Genomic DNA, 17,684 nt, shown 5'->3' on the forward strand with positions numbered 1-17,684 from the left:
TTTAAGTGGCCTTAAAAAAATTAGTAAAAACTTTTGATTTTAAGCACTTAAAGTCAGCTCCACCCACTTAAATCAAAACAATATACATGGAAAATATAACAGTAATTCTATTATAGATTATTTCTTAAAAATGATAAAATAATCTGTCGGCCCTATAAAATGCTGAATGATTTTTTACAATAAAGCGGGAAAAAAACCAGGCTTAATCTGTGGGCTTCTGTATACTTTTCTACTCTTTTATGTCTGAATTGCAGAATACACACGTTTATAATAACAATAATAATGTTTAGTTGTATAGTAATAAGTGTTTAAAATGTTTTACTGTGGGCAGGCAGAAGCCCATGAAATAATTCAGATCAAATACTTATTAAATGAAACATAAATTACACATTAAGGGTTCATTTTAGCAGTTCCCCATTAATTACTTTTCTTACGAACTTTGGCAATACAAGAAAAATAAATGTCTTTCCCAGTATTAAACCAGTGAGATTCAGTCATGACTTGTGGTATTTTTGCCTTTACAATGATCAACCCTTAATCAAACATGACTTTGCTTGTCTTTCAGCTCTAACAGTAGTGGATGTTTTACAGTAAATGTATGTTTTACCTGCATTCTGTTGATGAATTAAAATAAACAAAAGACTATAGGTCGAGTGAATAAAAACTTTATATTTGATGTTCTCACTGAAATTTTCTTTTGGCACACAGAAATGATGCATTTCATGTTTCAAATGTTGCAAACAGTAAGTAAAACAAAACACGGAAAGACATATTAATAGTTTGTAGGAAAGTCAGCCAAATGACTGAGAAAGAGTCGATATCAAGTATATCATGTATTCTTGTACATTTAGTATTTTATGCATTATATGAATTTATTCAGTGGATAACCTCCATCTATACATATATACTGTACACACACATACACAATTTAGAACCAACACTCATTTGCATATCCCGGAACTCTTCATTGTGATGTTGCTGTGATGACCTCATGATAGAACATCTCATCATGGTCAATGTTCCGCACATCACAGCAATGGAACACACTCAGTGGTGACCTCAGTCAGATGTACTGAAGCATCAGATGGGGGCACACATAAGTTTTTGTGTTAGAAACTTATCAAAACTCATCATGGACAAAGACGCTACAAAGAAGACAAAGAAACGCCGTTCTCCGGCCCTCAAAAAAACCCGAAGTAAGTGAGAAATCCAGGCAGAAATCTGCGTTCACCGGTGTTACTGATCCGGAGGACTAATTCAGAGTCAATACCTCGAGATAGACCTCTGATTCCTGCTGTTCAGACCCTTTTTCTCTTTGTGATCTGTTTCTGAACTGTGAGATTATAAATAAGGACAATTTCATACAGTTAGTGACTTTTGTTCACAACAAATTTATGTTCAACTTTGTTTTTCTCATATGTAGAACGGAAAAACATCAGCACATCTGAGCAAAGTTCATCATCGGGAATGGATGTCCCGACTAAAGGGACCAAAAGGAAGGCCAGTCTAAACAGGAAGACCCTCATCAAAATGGCAATGATCGCTGGAAAGGAGACCCAAACCACCCCAGAGGACGACGTCACTGTGAAACGAGGGAAGAGGAAAGTCAGAGACGATGGAGAGGGACAAAAAAAACTGAAGAAGGACAAAAGGAGACGACTCGACCTCCTCAAGTATGACATGGAGTTACCATCCACCTCAGCGGACACTGGTAAGCTGATCATGTGACACTGCTGTTGAGAGTATTTACTGAACACAGGGTTCAGACATTGGTGAAAGATGAACTGTACATCAGCTTGGGTGTTGATATATTGATCTAAATAGACTTTAATTAACCTAAATCATAATACTACAGTATCTATTTATGCAGATAGTTTGGGATTTTCCTTCAGGTTTTTATATATCCAAGATTTTTGGCATTCATCGCCATTGAACAAAGGAATTCCATTTTTGGTGCTCAGTGCATTGACAAATGACGTTTAAAAATCTAAAAGAAAACATGTTTATCCAAAAATAGTTCCCTATATAGGATGGATAATAAACCAAACACACTGTAGTTTCTGTTTCTATAGTCTGTTTTTAGAAATAGATGTTGCTGTTAAAGGTTTCAATGGGGTTAGACCCACAAACTAAACTGCATTCACCTACGTTAAAACCTGAAACCAACATTTCCGCATGTCCCGATATTTTTTATCCGAGTGAGTTAAAAAAAAAAAAGAACTAGCCTACAATGTTGGGCGTTATTGAGAAGAAATGCTGTATATGTGAAATTAAATTGTTGATCAAGGGGGTCATTTAAATTTAAAACTATTATTCAGCAGCCCAAACGAGAAAAAGATGCCACAAAGTGAACGATTCAGAGTTCTTCTAAATAGACCCAGTGTTTTTTAACTAAGGGGCAGAAGAGCAGAAAAGACTCATGTGTGATTTGGGAGACATCGAATGACGGCCCATGATGTCATTTAGTTTTCAGGACTTTTTGTCCACGTTAGTGTTGTGACTGTCAACAAACTGATGTTCCTCTTGTTTTTTTCTCATCTGTAGAAAGCTCCAATACATCTGTGGATGTGAGCAAGAGAGGCGATAAGAGGAAGGTCGCCACCACTGATGGTGAAGAACCAAACCAGAAGAAGAAGAGGCCGGACCTGAAGGATGCCAAAAAGGATACCAAGGACACAACCAAAGGACACACCGAAGAGGAGACCAAAAAAGACACCAAACAGAAGACCAAACAGAAGACCAAACAGAAGACCAAACAGAAGACCAAAAAAGACACCGAACAAGATTTGTTGGAACGCATCACAACAGGTCAGTAGATAGTAATACATGTAGGGTTTGGCTTGATTTTGTTACATGTAGAATTATGATTTATATAAGTTAAAAAAAACATAGGAAGGATTCATATTAGAGTTTAGTTAACATGTAGATGTTACTCAAAAATGTATTAAAACAAAATATGTGTTTCTCTATTTAAAAGAATTTGAGGCCAAATACCAACAGCTGGAACAACTTGGCGAAGGAGGATGTGGATCTGTGTTCGCTGGATATCGCATAGCAGATCATCTTCCTGTAAGTGTTCCACACACGTTCTTGCACACACAAACACACACACACACATGCACACACACAATATGATGAGGAAGTGCTAACCGAAGTGTTGTTTGTATCTCGTAGGTTGCCATCAAACACATTCCCAAGGACAAAGTTCTCTGCAAACACGTGGTGAGTATTTCAATCTGCTGCATTCAACACCGCTCGCTCTCTCTTTCTGAATGTATTAAGGATGAATCATGGCTCTCTCTCATCCTCCTCTCTGTTGTGATGTTTCAGGACGACGACGGGAACAAAATCTCCATTGAGGTCGCCATCATGTTGAAACTGGCGGCCGAATCAGAGGGGACGTCAGCACCCATATCCCTGCTGGACTGGTTCGATCTGGACAAGAAACTGATCCTGGTGCTGGAGAGACCGATGCCATCCACAGATCTCCACGACTACATCGATGACAACGGAGGCTCCTTGGACGAAAAGGAAGCCAAGGTAAGCTGCTGGAGGATCATTCTGTGTTTTAAACTTTTTACAGGAACTGACTCGTTTTTAGACATAATTTCTGTTGATCATGATCATATCTCACAGAGTCACAGCCATGAAAACATGTCAAACCATCCTCCTCTCTGATCCTCCTCTCTCTCTTTTTGTCCGTCAGATCATACTGAGACAGCTGGTCGATGCAGTGATCGACCTTGAGAAACAACACATCTTCCACCGCGACATCAAGGTGGAAAACATCCTGATCGAGACCAGCTCAGACTTCCCACGAGTTCGCCTCATCGACTTTGGGCTGAGCTGCTTCGTGAAGAGAGGAGCCTCTTACCGGGTATTCTACGGTAAGATGTCTAGCTTTACTCCTGCTCTTCACTAACTTACCCATCTGTGACTTTTTACAATTTTACGACAAAGCTCCTCACCGTCTTAACATTGTTATGTCTGTATGTTCTAGGTACCTCTGCTCACATCCCCCCAGAGTGGTTCAGTCGTCATACCTACAGAGCCGGACCGACCACAGTGTGGCAGATGGGAACCGTCCTGTTCGACACGCTCCACTGTAATGAATTCGAGACCACCAGGTTCATCAGAAAGAAGCTGAGAATCAGCAGGAAGCTCTCCAAGAGTAAGAAAAACATACACAAACATGTCAGCGGACTCAAATCCGTTCATGTTCGTTCACATCCTGATGGATCACCGTGGACGTAAACTTCATCGTTCTTCTCTTTTATTCTCTCCAGATTGCCAGGACTTCTTACGGACATGTTTAACAGAAGACCCGGATCAGCGTATCACCCTGGAGCAGCTCAGGAATCACCCATGGCTCGGATAAACCCACAAAAACACACACACACACACACACACACACACACACACACACACACACCCTAACCCTAACCCTAACCCTAACCCACACACACTTAAAATCTTTCAACATATCCAATCCCAAACTTGACATCCAACTCCTAAAGAGGATCTCTTTAACAGGAAGGAGAACGTGAGGAACTCCTGCTCGACATATCAGGGATCATCATTAATCTACAACACAAGAAAACACAACACAAGAAAACACAACACAACAAGAAAACACAACACAAGAAAACTACACAAGAAAACACCACACAAGAAAACACAACACAACATGAAAACACAACACAACAAGAAAACACAACACAAGAAAACACAACACAAGAAAACACAACACACAAAAGAAACACAACAAAAAAACACAACAAGAATACACAACACAAGAAAACACAACACATAAAATAAACACAACAAGAAAACACAACACAAGAAAACACAACACAACAAGAAAACACAACACACAAAAGAAACAACAAAAAAACACAACACAACAAGAAAACACAACACAAGAACAAACCCATAGGGGGGCGGCGGTGGCTAAGAGGGAGAGTGAGTCTTCTTCCAATTGGAAGATCGGCGGATTGATTCCCAACTCCTCTAGTCCACGTCGAAGTGTCCTTGGGCAAGACACTGAACCCAAATTGCTCCCGAGGGCTGTGCCATCGGACTTTGTATGAATGGAACATATGTGATATATGTGAATATGTGATATATGTGAATATGTGATATATGTGAATATGTGATATATGTGAATATGTGATATATGTGAATATGTGATATATGTGATATATGTGATATATGTGATATATGTGAATATGTGATATATGTGAATATGTGATATATGTGAATATGTGATATATGTGATATATGTGATATATGTGATATATGTGATATATGTGAATATGTGATATATGTGAATATGTGATATATGTGATATATGTGAATATGTGATATATGTGAATATGTGATATATGTGAATATGTGATATATGTGAATATGTGATATATGTGATATATGTGAATATGTGATATATGTGATATATGTGAATATGTGATATATGTGAATATGTGATATATGTGAATATGTGATATATGTGATATATGTGATATATGTGACGGGCAGGTGGTTCCTTGTGTGGAAGCCCCGGCCTTCAGTGATTGAACGTATGAATGTATGAATGAATGAATGTATGAATGGGTGAAACTGTGACAGTTCACCATTATTAAATTAGTAATAAAATAATTGCCATCAAACTAAATTATTATTTTTATTATTATTTTTATTGCAAAACCCAAATGTCATCCAAGTACTAATGCTGTCTCTCTCTTTGACCGGAAGGAGGACTCAAGGTTTATTTATTACCAATCTACAATACAGGGTTATGGTACAAATGCTTTAATTTTATTAAATATTAAATGATAATTGGCCACCTTGCAGATCATTTAGCACGCCCAGTTGTCCGAGGAGAGGGGATCTCTCTTTGAATTGCCTTTCCAGAGTTTTTCTTCCCATTTTGGGGAGTTTTTTTCTCGTCTTCATAGAGTCAGGAGCTGCTGCTGATTTGGGCCAAAAGAGCCTAATTAGCAGGAATATAATGTGATATTTAATATTGAACAATGAAAATAAATTTGGATAAAATTGAAACCCAATGAATTCATCTTTTCTTTAGACCACAGAGAATCATAATACTTTTTTTTAATTTACATTTTGACTTAAATAAAGTTTTTAATCCACTTCCAGGGTTTGTTTCTCCAATATAATGAAAAACACTTGCAAATAAATTATATTGACGGCAACTATCTTAAGTGTATTAGTGTTTTTATATAAAAGAAACATGGCGTTTTGAATGCTTTTCATCAAACATTTTAGGCCTGATTAAAAGCGTTTGCTCACTTCCTTGTCATTAAGAAAAGACATCTTACCTTAAAATAATGATAGAAAGAAAAATAAGAACTTTCAAAGTAAATGTACAAGGTGCTTATATGGCAAATTAAGATTAAAACATAATTATATAAAAAAAGAAGTCAGTCAATTTAAAGCAAATAAAAATTTGATTTACTACAAAGAAAAAGATTTAAAAAGCGGCCAATTCAAACCGGCAACAGCGAGTATCAGGCTTCACTAAACTGGGCCAAGTCCTTTAAGCTGGTTTAATTCTTTCTGAAAGAAGTATTCAGAAAAGTAAAAGTAACGGTACAGAGCTATTATGATTAAAATATACTTAAAGTATTAAAAGTAACAGTGTTCATTATGCGTAAGGAAAATAACATGACTTACATTACATTATAAATATTGATTCATTCATATGGTCATCAATTATCCTTATCCTATTCGTAGTAGTTTGTAGCACTTATTATATTCGTATTAGTCTGTTGCAATTATTGTTTTCGTAGTAATTTGCCTCTGCACTATACTTTTGCTCTGGTTTATGCTTTTAGATGCTTGTTTAAGAAAGGAGATGCACTTATGACTTCTGGTGACTAGTAGTTCTCTTGAATACCTATGTTGAATACACTTCCTGTAAGTCGCTTTGGATAAAAGCGTCTGCTAAATGACTGTAATGTAATTAAATGTTAAAGTTGGATCTTATTTCAACCACTTTATATACTGCTGGTAATAATAATAATAATAATAATAATAATAATAATAATAATAATAATAATGGATTTTATTTATATAGCACACTTTAAAATACAATGAAATCTCAAGGTGCTGTACAGGGTAAAACAATCACAATAATCAAATATAATAATAAAACGCTATATACATCATCATTTATTAATAATCTTAATAATAATTAAGTGTATAAATATATACGGTGAAGTAAAAAGTACAATATTTCCCTCTGAGATCTAGAGGTGTAATAGTATAAAGTGTATATAATGAAAAGTATATATAACCTAGAAGCAGCCTAACTCAAATTAGTACAGTAATTACATAACACATTTAAAAATTTAATTAAATTTTTTTATAAGACATTTTAAATTAAGTACATTTTTTTTACAATTTGTTATCATCAAATTGCCACGTATTTACATGATGTATTATTCATATAAAAAAAAAAATGCTTTTATTTCATCTCATAGTGGAGTTTAACCCCCCCACGCTGCCCAGGAGCGCTCCTTGACGTGATGACGTCACTTTACGTCACTTTACGTATGAGTTGTGAGACCGAAAACACTCTGGAACTTGTAGTTCTTTAACGTTCAAATCACTGACAGCGGAATGTCCCCACTTCCGCTCTGAAGGCGGGGGTGTGTTCGGTTCCTTGCAGCTGCTCGCGCCCCACCCTCTGTTGTTGTTTTTTTTAAATTGTTATTAAAAAAAATAAAATAATAATAAATAATTAAAGGATCGTTTCCGGCGCACGACAGTTGGCTCGCCGCGCGTATGCAGCAGAATGGGTCGAGCGGCTCCAACGGCGGTTCCAACGGCTGCAACGGCGGCGGCGGCGGGAGGGAGAGGGACCACCGCCAGGCTCTGTCCTTCAGCCCGTTGCCCGGAGCAACCACGCAAGTCAGGCGGTTCCTCCAGGAGCGGCGCACGCTGCCGTTGCCCAGGGTGATGGTGGTGTTCTCGGCCGCGGGCGATGCCATGTCGAGCTCGGACTCCGCTGCGGAGGAGGACCTCCGGAAGCCGCTCCGCTCCTCGCTCAACACCGCGGAGCAGGAGGTAGGGCCGGCCGCCTCACCACACCAAACACGTCCCACCATGACTCATACTTATGTATATGTATATATATATACATATATATGTGTTTATTACCCACTAAACGTCATTGTGTTAGTGGACAGGGATGCTTATACAGAGGGCAGGGGTCGGCTGACCGGAGCTCTGTCCTGATTGGCTGACAGGTGTCACATGACTCGAGCTGAGGAGCGACCACGTGATCCAGCTGAATAATCCTTTTATTTCTGTGGTCAAGTAAAGGGTAAAATAGAGGTGTTGAATGAGCATTTATTTCTAGATTAAGTTTGGTCTGATGATCATTTTAGAAGTTATATAGTTATAGTTATATACATATAACTATTAGTTATAGTTATATACATATAACATATATAATATATAGTTATATACATATAACTATAACTATATAACTTCTAAAATGTAATGCAGTACCAGACAATAAACATGTAGGAACCAAATATACAACAAAAAGTGATTTATGGGTTAAAATATGGTAAAATAAACAGATATTACCTTAAAAATAAATAAAAAATCTTATCTACACTACTTCTTTTTCATGTACAGTACCAGTCAAAAGTTTGGACACACCTTCTCATTCAATGGCTTTTCTTTATTTTTATTTTTATTTTTTTCTACATTGTAGATTAATATTGAAGAAATCCAAACTATGAAGGAACACATATGGAATTATGTGGTAAACAAACAAATGCTCAACAAACCAGAATATGTTTTATATTTTAGATTCTTCAAAGTAGTTGAATGAGAAGGTGTGTCCAAACTTTTGACTGGTACTGTATGTACAGCTTATCTTTGAGTTGCTGTTATGGCTGTAATAAAGGATACTATTTAATACATATAACCACCACAGTTCTGCATGTTTGAAAAGCCTCAAGCCTTTAAAGTCCATTAAACATAAACCAGTCTACTTTATAGGCACAGTTAAAGTCTTCATTACCTAAAACAAACAAATAAAACTGTTTCAAATTAAACTGTTAAAAAGTGTGTGGTGTGGTTGTATAGCTGCTTGAATTGAGTGGCTGTAAGACCTGCAATATCATGATTAATTGTCACATTTACCTCGTTAACCATTAAGGAAACAATGCTTTGTTAAATACACCTTTACACAGATTCTCCGTCCTTACAGGGAAATAAATCTCTGAGTTTCATTTATTGAACATATTTAGTAGTTAAGAACCATCTTGTAGGTATTTGTTTGTAGTAAAATAGGCTCTTTTTTTGCATACACTCATCTATCAAAATCTTTAATATAATACATTTGTTTGAATAACAACCTTTTTGTCTTCTTGTTGTGTTTTATGGTTTGTAACAAACATAACAGTCACATTTTTACTTTCCATATTTTTTCTCTAGTTTCCAGAGGTCATCTCTCTGAACGTTGGGGGCACATACTTCACCACCCGCCTGTCCACCTTGCGGCGATACGAGGACACCATGTTGGCCGCCATGTTCAGCGGTCGTCACTACATCCCACGTGATGCTGAGGGACGCTACTTCATCGATCGGGACGGAACATATTTTGCGTGAGTTGCACTGTGTGCGAGATACTTTCAGACCAACGACTTAAATACTAAATATCAACAGGTGAATATGCTATCAATTAATCGACATTACTGCACAGTTAGATGGCTGAGAGGACTCTTAATGTTTAAAAGGTATTTAATGCTGTTGAGTTGTAGGAAATCCTCTTTACGAGTAGAATTTATTATTAATGAAGGATTTGTTTTGTACATGGAGAACAAAACGCTGTCGGTTCAACCAGACTGACAATAGAAAAAGCTCAAGGAGACAAAGACACCTCTGAGCAACAGTTCAATGAGAATAGAAGAAATCCCCACTCATTGGTAAAAGAAACTGGAGACCTCAAAATTTTTAGAAAACAGGTTCCAGTTTCAGTGTCAATTGTACAATAACGCAGCCGATAACAAGCTGGAATGCTAACAGGCAAGGTTTTGCTTTGGAGAAGCTCTTCTTCAAGAGATAGTCTGGGGTTAGCACTATTTGAACTGGATCAGGGATTCTTAAATCACATCTCTTTAATCTCGCCACTGAGTTGACTGAATGGGGCCAAAAGAAAAACAGATATTTAGAGCCTGATTGCACCGTTTTGGTTCACTGGAAAACACATTCAAAACCCAATATTTGAATCATTTAATTCTTCTTCTTTTGGGTCCAAAAGTATAATAAATAATACAATTGTAATGTATTATACTTTTGTTTTTATATCTAGTAAAATAAACATTGTTGAAGGAATGAAGAAAAATATCAACATAACTGTTGTTTCCAAACTTTCTCAACGTTAGCGTGCAAATTTATTAACCTGTTTATGGAGCAGTTTGCAGTATTATTTTCTCATGATTATGTCAGAAACACTTGGGTGATTGTGAGGTTTATAAATGGACACTGAGAGAAAGCTGCGGATATTAAAAGTTCACACTCTGCAATCTAAAAGCCGCAGCTGGCAGCTCATTATTTCTCTGACAGTTATCCATGAGTCTCTCTCTCTCTCTCCTGTTAGTGCTGTAAACTGATTTACATATCTATTTCTGTGCTTGTTTGCTCATACATATGCCTGCGCCGATAAGAACTGGCCAATGTTTGTGTGTCTGTGTCCGGGTAGTTACACAGCAGCCTTCAGTTACACTTCGGTGTCTTTGTTAATGGAAATAGAGTGGAACGCCAGAGGAAACTGGCAAATGAAAAAATAGATGCAGCTAATTAAAAATATTGAGCTGTGTGCATCGTCTCGTACCTAAACTCAACTTTCTGTACTAAACTTTTGTTTACCACAGAGACTGCAGACAAAAAAAGCAAAGCTTATTTTAAATGATTGCAAAACAACAAACAGTAGATTTCCTCCCACAAACTGCTGCTGTACTATTTACACATATTCCTATTCTCTCATTTACATTTATACTTTTCTTAATCTCTCATTTATATTTATACTTTTCTATGTCGCCTATTGCACTACATGATAGCATCTTGTTTTTGTACTTTGCATATTTTGTGTGGTTTGAATGTTGCATCATTCATTGTTTTTGTTTTGCACCGCAGACCAGGAGAAACACGATTACCTCCCTCTGTGTACTGTACTGTGTACTGATGGATGACACTCAAGGCTCTCTTATCTCATCTTAAACATAAAGCTTGCAACACAGAACAATTTACATGAACAATCACAGCCGGCAGATATCTTTCATGGTCAATTTAATTTGATTAAAAAAATTATCCAACCAAAAAACCCAGCCCAGTGTTGCCAACTCATTTCAAATGAAAGTAGCCAAGTCTGCAACACTAATAGGTTGTCTCTTCAGGCCGTCTTCTAAACCACTCAACTTGAATTATCATTATGAGAGTAAACAACAAACATGGCTGACGTTAGTATTCACTGCTGTCAAACTAGCAGCTTGTAGGTAGTAGCCTGTACAATTATTTAAATCTGGACGAATAATGGGCTTATTACAATCCTGCAAGAGCCACAGATATTGAATTAATTGCATTTTTTTATTTTTTTGTCAGAGCATTTGATTTATTTGACTGCTGTTGGGATGTAACTATAACAAAATATGTTTTTCAAAACATTACCCACCTTAGCTTTAAGATATGTCCAAAGTGATTACAATTAATCATGAGTAAACATGAATGTCTGGACCAAATTTCGTGGCAATCCATCCAATAATTGTCGAGACATTTCACTCAAAACCACTAACGTCAATCTCATGGTGGCGCTAAAAGAAAAGTCAGAGGATCACCACGGTCAGTAGGCGTCATCGCCAGGGGAACATCAACGTCTGTTTAACGTTTTATAAGATATTTAAGTCTGGACTAAAGTGGTCGGCTAATGGTGCTAAAAGGCGGAAGCAAATCTCTTTAAATATGAATGTGATAACAAGCTGAGTCAAGATGCACGACTTATGTAAGCTGCAGTTTGAGGTGAGGTCAGCTCTGTGTGAATGTGCCTGTGTGAGGGGGTACTTATGAAAGATTTAAAAACAAGGAGCTCGCAGAATGAGACATGGAAGGTACGTAGATATATATAAAGAACTAAAACCCAGACACTCAGGAGGAGCCTTTTCACCTGGGACGTAAACACAGGTGTTTAAAGCCAACCTTTGTGTTTTTATAGCTATTGTCTGTGCAGGAAAATAAATCTTTTTTCCTATTTGCTGTTGTATTGTACACTGCAGCAGTTTTTCTTTTTCCCTCCAGGAGTTCTCTGTATTTCTTCTGCATTCATTTTATCCTCTATGTTTACGAGCCCTCCAGGTTCTGCTGCATTGAAGTAGAAAATCTACTTTGTTGGCAAAGTATGTTACTGCATTAAAAGAGATTTAAAAAACAGTGTTATTTAGACCCAAAAGGTATTATTCACGATTGAAATAGTTTTGCCTCTCGAAACACAGTAATTAAATTATTCAAACTTTCATTCAGTCCAATACTGAGAATACTGTTGAAACTTGGATTGTGAATTTGTTTTCTAGTCCATAAACTGGGCTCTAAATATCAAGTGAGTCTGTTTTCCTTTGGGCTATCTGCAGTCTACTCAGGTTTAAACTGGGCCAAATTGACAAAGTGCAGAGAGCTCTCTGTTTGGTCGTCGATTAAATTATTTGTGGTGGAAATTAATCTAATTAATTTCCCTGTGAGGAAATAAACGTGATGAGAAAGCTCTCAATCAAATGCCTTTTAAGTATTTTATTGAAGAGACACTTAATTATAATTCAGCTGAATGGTCAGAGCACTTTCCCCACGGACGGTTCGGAGGTCTAACAACAAGATTTAAGCAGAGTATACATGCTTCTCACAAACTGAACTGCTTCTTCCAGCTGCACATTATCTCGTCTTTGGAAAGGGAAACAGAGGAAAGCTCCTGGTACCAAAAGGGAGTCGAGTCGAGCCGAACCATGCAGATATTATTGGGCATTTGTCTTTTTCTGAGCTTCAGTTGTCTGTCTGGTTGAACCATTCTACAGCATTCTGTTGTAAAGATGACTTTCTACAACCTAAGATCATTAACGTTCATTCAGAAATATAGAGTGGTCCTCTTTTTAGACATATGACTGGACCCAATCAAGCTTTTTTGGAAGGTGATTACAAACTTTTCAACAGTATTGTTTGTGTATAAACAACATCCCTCTTACATCAGAGCAGAGTTCTTACATTTCAGCAGGTAGGAATACAGTTTTAACTGGAATAGTTTGAGACTATTTTTGTTTTCCATTTAAAGGGACATCCTGAACTTCTTGCGAGAAGGTGAGCTTCCCCACAGGGACCGGGTGCGAGCGGTGCACAGAGAGGCTCAGTACTACTCCCTCGGCCCGCTGCTGGACAGCCTGGAGGACACTCAGCCGCTCACCGGGGAGAAAGTCCGGCAGGCTTTCCTCGACCTGATGCCATACTACAGAGGTATGTGTATGTGGATGAGCATGGATGTTAATGTTAAAGGTGGAGAATGGTCTTTTCAAAGTCTGACACAGTGGAGGTAGTTTGAGCCCCATTTCTTTGCCTGTATTTGTTCACATTTCGGCAAATTTGCACCATTAAAAGTACGGAGAATTAGCTACCGGCCGCTCCTGTTTGCAGACTAACTATCAAAGGACTACTTTTTGAGATTCACCGATTGCAATTTTCCTGGCTGATTCCGATTTCTTAAAGTCTGGCCTGACAGCATACACAAACAGTTTTGTTTGTTCATAATAAAACATTAACTATTAGACAGCTTAAAATGTCTCCAAAGCTGCTCAGAGTTTCAGGACGCTCTCAAAGAACATTGAACATTTTTGAATAACAGGTGTTACAAAATTGATGTTTAGTTTGTCAGCAGCACGTGGTTGGCCTGAAGAGAGTAGCCCACATATAAGGGGAATGTTGTACATAATTTATGTAAATTCATTCATTCATTAAAAATTAAACACGAGAGAGCTCAACAGCGTAAAAATAAACACAGCACTGGTGGGTGGCTCACGGCCACAGTAAATAATACACGCAGACTTTGCTCTGTTTAGAGATGTTTAACATATTTGTACAATTTTATGTCAGGAAAATGAAAAAACATGAATGAGTCTACAGAAATATGTCATTTATTTAACTGTTTTCATTTCAGACAATCTAGAGCGTATCATGGAAATCGCCAAACTGAGGGCCATACAGAAGAAGGCGCGGTTCGCCAAGTTGAAGATCTGCGTCTACAAGGAGGAGATGCCAATCACGCCGTACGAGCGCCCCCTTTTTAACTCTCTGCGTTTCGAGCGCTCGGACAGCGAGGCCAAGCTCTTCGAGCACCACTGCGAGGTGGACGTTTCCTTCGGACCCTGGGAGGCGGTGGCGGACGTTTACGACCTGCTGCACTGCATCGTCAGCGACCTGGCCGAGCGCGGCATCACCGCCGAGCAGCAGTGCATCGGCGTCTGCGACAAGCACCTTATCAACCATTACTACTGCAAGAGGCCCATCTACGAGTTCAAGATCACGTGGTGGTGAAGCCGGAGGGAGGCGGTCAGAGCCGATGGGACCAAAACGCAAAAAGGATGGATGTTTCCGTTTTTACTACAACTCGACCGATATTGGTTTTTATATTGAAGTTGCCAATATTTTGTGCTGATGTCTTAAAATGTCACCCTTTAAATCATCCTTCAACATATAAGTATTATGTTCCCCCAAAATATTTACAATTTTCTTTCTTTTCAAAATGAATAACACAAATTAAACTCAGTTGCTAGTTTATTAAGGACAACTTTAATGCAGTCCAAAAAAAACAGTCCTGTATTAAATCTTAAATTTAAAACAGCTTCAACAAATACTTCATGAAGTAGGATTTATTGTCGGACTGTTGTTTAAGACTGCATTAATTTGATTTAATTCTGCCTAATTAACTGGTAACTCAGTGTAAATACCAAAGCAATACTAATACTTTAAATAGTAACATAACAACACAACATAACCAACCTCCATTGGTTTAACTTCTCACCTTGATGCAGTGATGTAAAGGTGTACTCTAGGACCTTGTGACATCACTGTTTGGTGTTGTTACAGGTGTGTCCAACACACACTTCGGACCACACCCAGTATTTTTTAGGAAGAGTTGAAAGAGGTGTAAAAATGTTCACAAGAAAGGGAAAAAACACAACAAAATTACTATTTAAAGTTCTATTCTTAAAGGAATTATTCAACCAAAACCAGAAATAATTAACAATAATTAACCCCCAGAAGTAAATTTTTCTATTGAGAGCGGGAGCTCCTGAACAATGAAAGCATATCAGTGAAAAAACACTTTCGAAACTAAAGACAGCAAAGAAAAGGTAACTTTCTGAAACTCTCTGTGCAGACTAATCAAAGTCTTGTATCCTTTTGTTGGCTAACGGAAATCCAAACACAACTATTTTTGCTATGATATTGCTATACAAAGCTTTTTTTGGGATTATCCTCCTCGGAAATGCTACGGATAATGCTGCACGTAAATATTAAGAAGCTTTTTCGAAAGCTTAATAACCTTTTTTTGCCGTCTTCTAGACAGATTCAGAGTCTGTTTGCCCTGATATGCTGTCATTTGTTTCCAACGCTCCACTATCCTTAATGTCATTCGATAAGTAACTGTTTCTGGGACCATAGAGAGTTTAGGGAATTGATTACTATATACAATTTAGGCTGCTTTTGGGTGAACTATTCCTTTAAGTTACAATTCAAAGGTCTCACCTTAAATCATGATATTGAGGGAAGGTTTCAGACGGGTTTTGGTCGCACTCAGAGTCCAGCACAGTCACTGTAGTCACATGCAAGTTAAAGAAAAAACACAAAGTATAGAAAATATTCTTGAAGTAGCAGCGCTGTCAGAAATGCCAGCCATTATGTAGCTTCTTTACACGGCTGTGTTTCTTAAAACTGAAGCCTATAATTTCTTGTCAGACTGGATGACATGTTGAGCGTCTGATTGAACAAATTAGTTCCAATTTTAATGAATACCTTCACCAAACAGCAGCCGCTGTGGCCACAAAACAATTATAATTGCTTTTAAATGTAGTGTAACAAGTTATTGCTTTATTTAATTGACTAAGTAATGTTTGTTAAACAGTAGTGCATATTTAGCTAAAGCACAGAACTTTTCATTTGAGAGACAAAAGGACATTTCCCCTTTTTAAACATTACATAGTCCTTTAAGGCACATAACCTCGACCCAAAAAGTGTCTTTCTGAGCTTAAAATCAAATGTTTCTATTTCCAACTTACATGTATCAAACTACAAAGACTGTTTGTTGGAGTTCTTTGACTGAATGATAGTTCTAGACACATTGACGAAGGATTTAAGCAAAAAATCTAAAGCCTGAGAGGATTGTCGCATCAGGAGTGGGTCGTTTGACCGTTCATCTAATTTTAAAGTCAATCCTGCCCATTGTCTCACTTTATTATTATTTAATTTATTTAATAGCTTCGTTTTTTCCTAGCTTCTCCCTAACCTTGATTGGTATGTGATTGGGTTCAGAACTGTCTCACCACATTTCCAGAGCAAAGAAAGGACCTTGTGGTAAATATTGAATATTGTAAGTAAGTAAAGTCTGAAGTCAAATCTGTATTTTTTAGGAATAAGTTTTGTTTCAGGATGCAGATTAACTGTTTAACCAGTTTCTTTTTGGATAAACAGAGTATATTTTAATTATGCAATCTCCCGAGGAGCTTGTTTTTAAAGATGTGAGAAATGTTTGGTGGTATCCATTTTGTCCGTCTTCACATTTTACTTGTTTTACTCAAAGTTGCCAGCGATTGAAGGTAGCTGAAGTTTTTGCACACTAATCTAATATTTGCAGATGAAACACAGCTATTTACACATTCGTCCATTGTTTCTCAGTTAAAAAATGTACAATATTTATTTTAGTAACTGTCACAGAGAGAATCAACTATTATTGTTCTTTATTGTTAACTCAATCACCGTTAAGTTAAATGTTATTTCCTACTGTACTTGATAATGAAGTCGAAGCGCTTTGTGATTGTAACCAATATATGATTTTATTTTACCTCAAGTGAAAGTGTCTGATAAACAACGATAGAAAGCAACAGCGCACTACATTTATAACATGCTTATTTTCTTGTCCTTTTAACGGATGCAGGAGAGATGAAACACTGCTAATCTTTGTTTACACTTTTATGTTTGCAATTTTTTTACAATGTTATTTATCTGTTTATGTTAGCTTCTAGGAAGCTACAATTCAATAGTATTATTTGGGATTTTCGTTTGTTTGCAGCGAAAAAAGAAATGTAATTTTTATTATTTATGATAAAAGTAAAAAATAACTGTAAAATGCTTCTACAATGTGTCCTTTTATTTATAAAAACATATGGAACTCTTTTAACAGGTTTTTACTGTGAAATAACCAGAGCGAGCTGAGCCAAAATCAATCAATAATATTGCCTCAAAGTCGGCACGGAAGACCAGAAGTTTGAGGATGTCAGCAAGAGGCAATGGTGGAATAAGTACAATGTTTTACTCAAGTATAGTAGTATTACCACAGTGTAGTAATACTCTGTTACAATTACAATTCTTCCATTCAAAATCTTATTTAAAAAAAGCATAAAGTT

The 17,684-nt window shown here is 37.2% G+C and overlaps 2 protein-coding genes across 3 annotated transcripts; both read left to right on the forward strand.

Moving 5' to 3' along the window:
• The first annotated feature begins 1,132 nt into the window (after nt 1–1,132).
• Nucleotides 1,133–4,378, forward strand: LOC129113857 (serine/threonine-protein kinase pim-1-like). The gene is made up of 9 exons (XM_054626340.1): nt 1,133–1,196; nt 1,424–1,711; nt 2,545–2,670; nt 2,957–3,069; nt 3,175–3,222; nt 3,331–3,540; nt 3,707–3,887; nt 4,001–4,171; nt 4,287–4,378. The coding sequence occupies exons 1-9, from the start codon at nt 1,133–1,135 to the stop codon at nt 4,376–4,378; spliced, it is 1,293 nt and encodes a 430-aa protein (XP_054482315.1).
• A 3,172-nt stretch (nt 4,379–7,550) lies between these two features.
• Nucleotides 7,551–17,346, forward strand: kctd7 (potassium channel tetramerization domain containing 7). Of its 2 annotated transcripts, XR_008532395.1 has the most exons (5): nt 7,551–8,085; nt 9,472–9,641; nt 13,346–13,524; nt 14,222–15,834; nt 15,865–17,346. XR_008532395.1 is itself a non-coding variant. In XM_054625959.1 (4 exons), exons 1-4 carry the CDS (start codon nt 7,804–7,806, stop codon nt 14,596–14,598), a joined length of 1,008 nt encoding a protein of 335 aa, XP_054481934.1. In that variant the 5' UTR covers nt 7,551–7,803; the 3' UTR covers nt 14,599–17,346. The 2 variants fall into 2 exon arrangements, 1 of the variants encoding a protein (XP_054481934.1); XM_054625959.1 differs by having other exon boundaries at nt 14,222–17,346.
• Nucleotides 17,347–17,684: the final 338 nt, after the last annotated feature.

The sequence above is a fragment of the Anoplopoma fimbria genome, chromosome 24 (assembly GCF_027596085.1).
Source record: "Anoplopoma fimbria isolate UVic2021 breed Golden Eagle Sablefish chromosome 24, Afim_UVic_2022, whole genome shotgun sequence".
Lineage (NCBI taxonomy): Eukaryota > Metazoa > Chordata > Actinopteri > Perciformes > Anoplopomatidae > Anoplopoma > Anoplopoma fimbria.

What these genes read in the sequence shown, in the direction of transcription:
- kctd7 (XM_054625959.1), top strand. Translation starts at nt 7,804, where the DNA reads ATGCAGCAGAATGGGTCGAGCGGCTCCAACGGCGGTTCCAACGGCTGC. An exon ending in TCAACACCGCGGAGCAGGAG is followed by an intron (nt 8,086 to 9,471) that starts GTAGGGCCGGCC and finishes TTTTTTCTCTAG; the next exon opens with TTTCCAGAGGTCATCTCTCT. An exon ending in CGGGACGGAACATATTTTGC is followed by an intron (nt 9,642 to 13,345) that starts GTGAGTTGCACT and finishes TTCCATTTAAAG; the next exon opens with GGACATCCTGAACTTCTTGC.
- LOC129113857 (XM_054626340.1), top strand. Translation starts at nt 1,133, where the DNA reads ATGGACAAAGACGCTACAAAGAAGACAAAGAAACGCCGTTCTCCGGCC. An exon ending in AAGTTCTCTGCAAACACGTG is followed by an intron (nt 3,223 to 3,330) that starts GTGAGTATTTCA and finishes GTGATGTTTCAG; the next exon opens with GACGACGACGGGAACAAAAT. An exon ending in CAGCAGGAAGCTCTCCAAGA is followed by an intron (nt 4,172 to 4,286) that starts GTAAGAAAAACA and finishes TATTCTCTCCAG; the next exon opens with ATTGCCAGGACTTCTTACGG.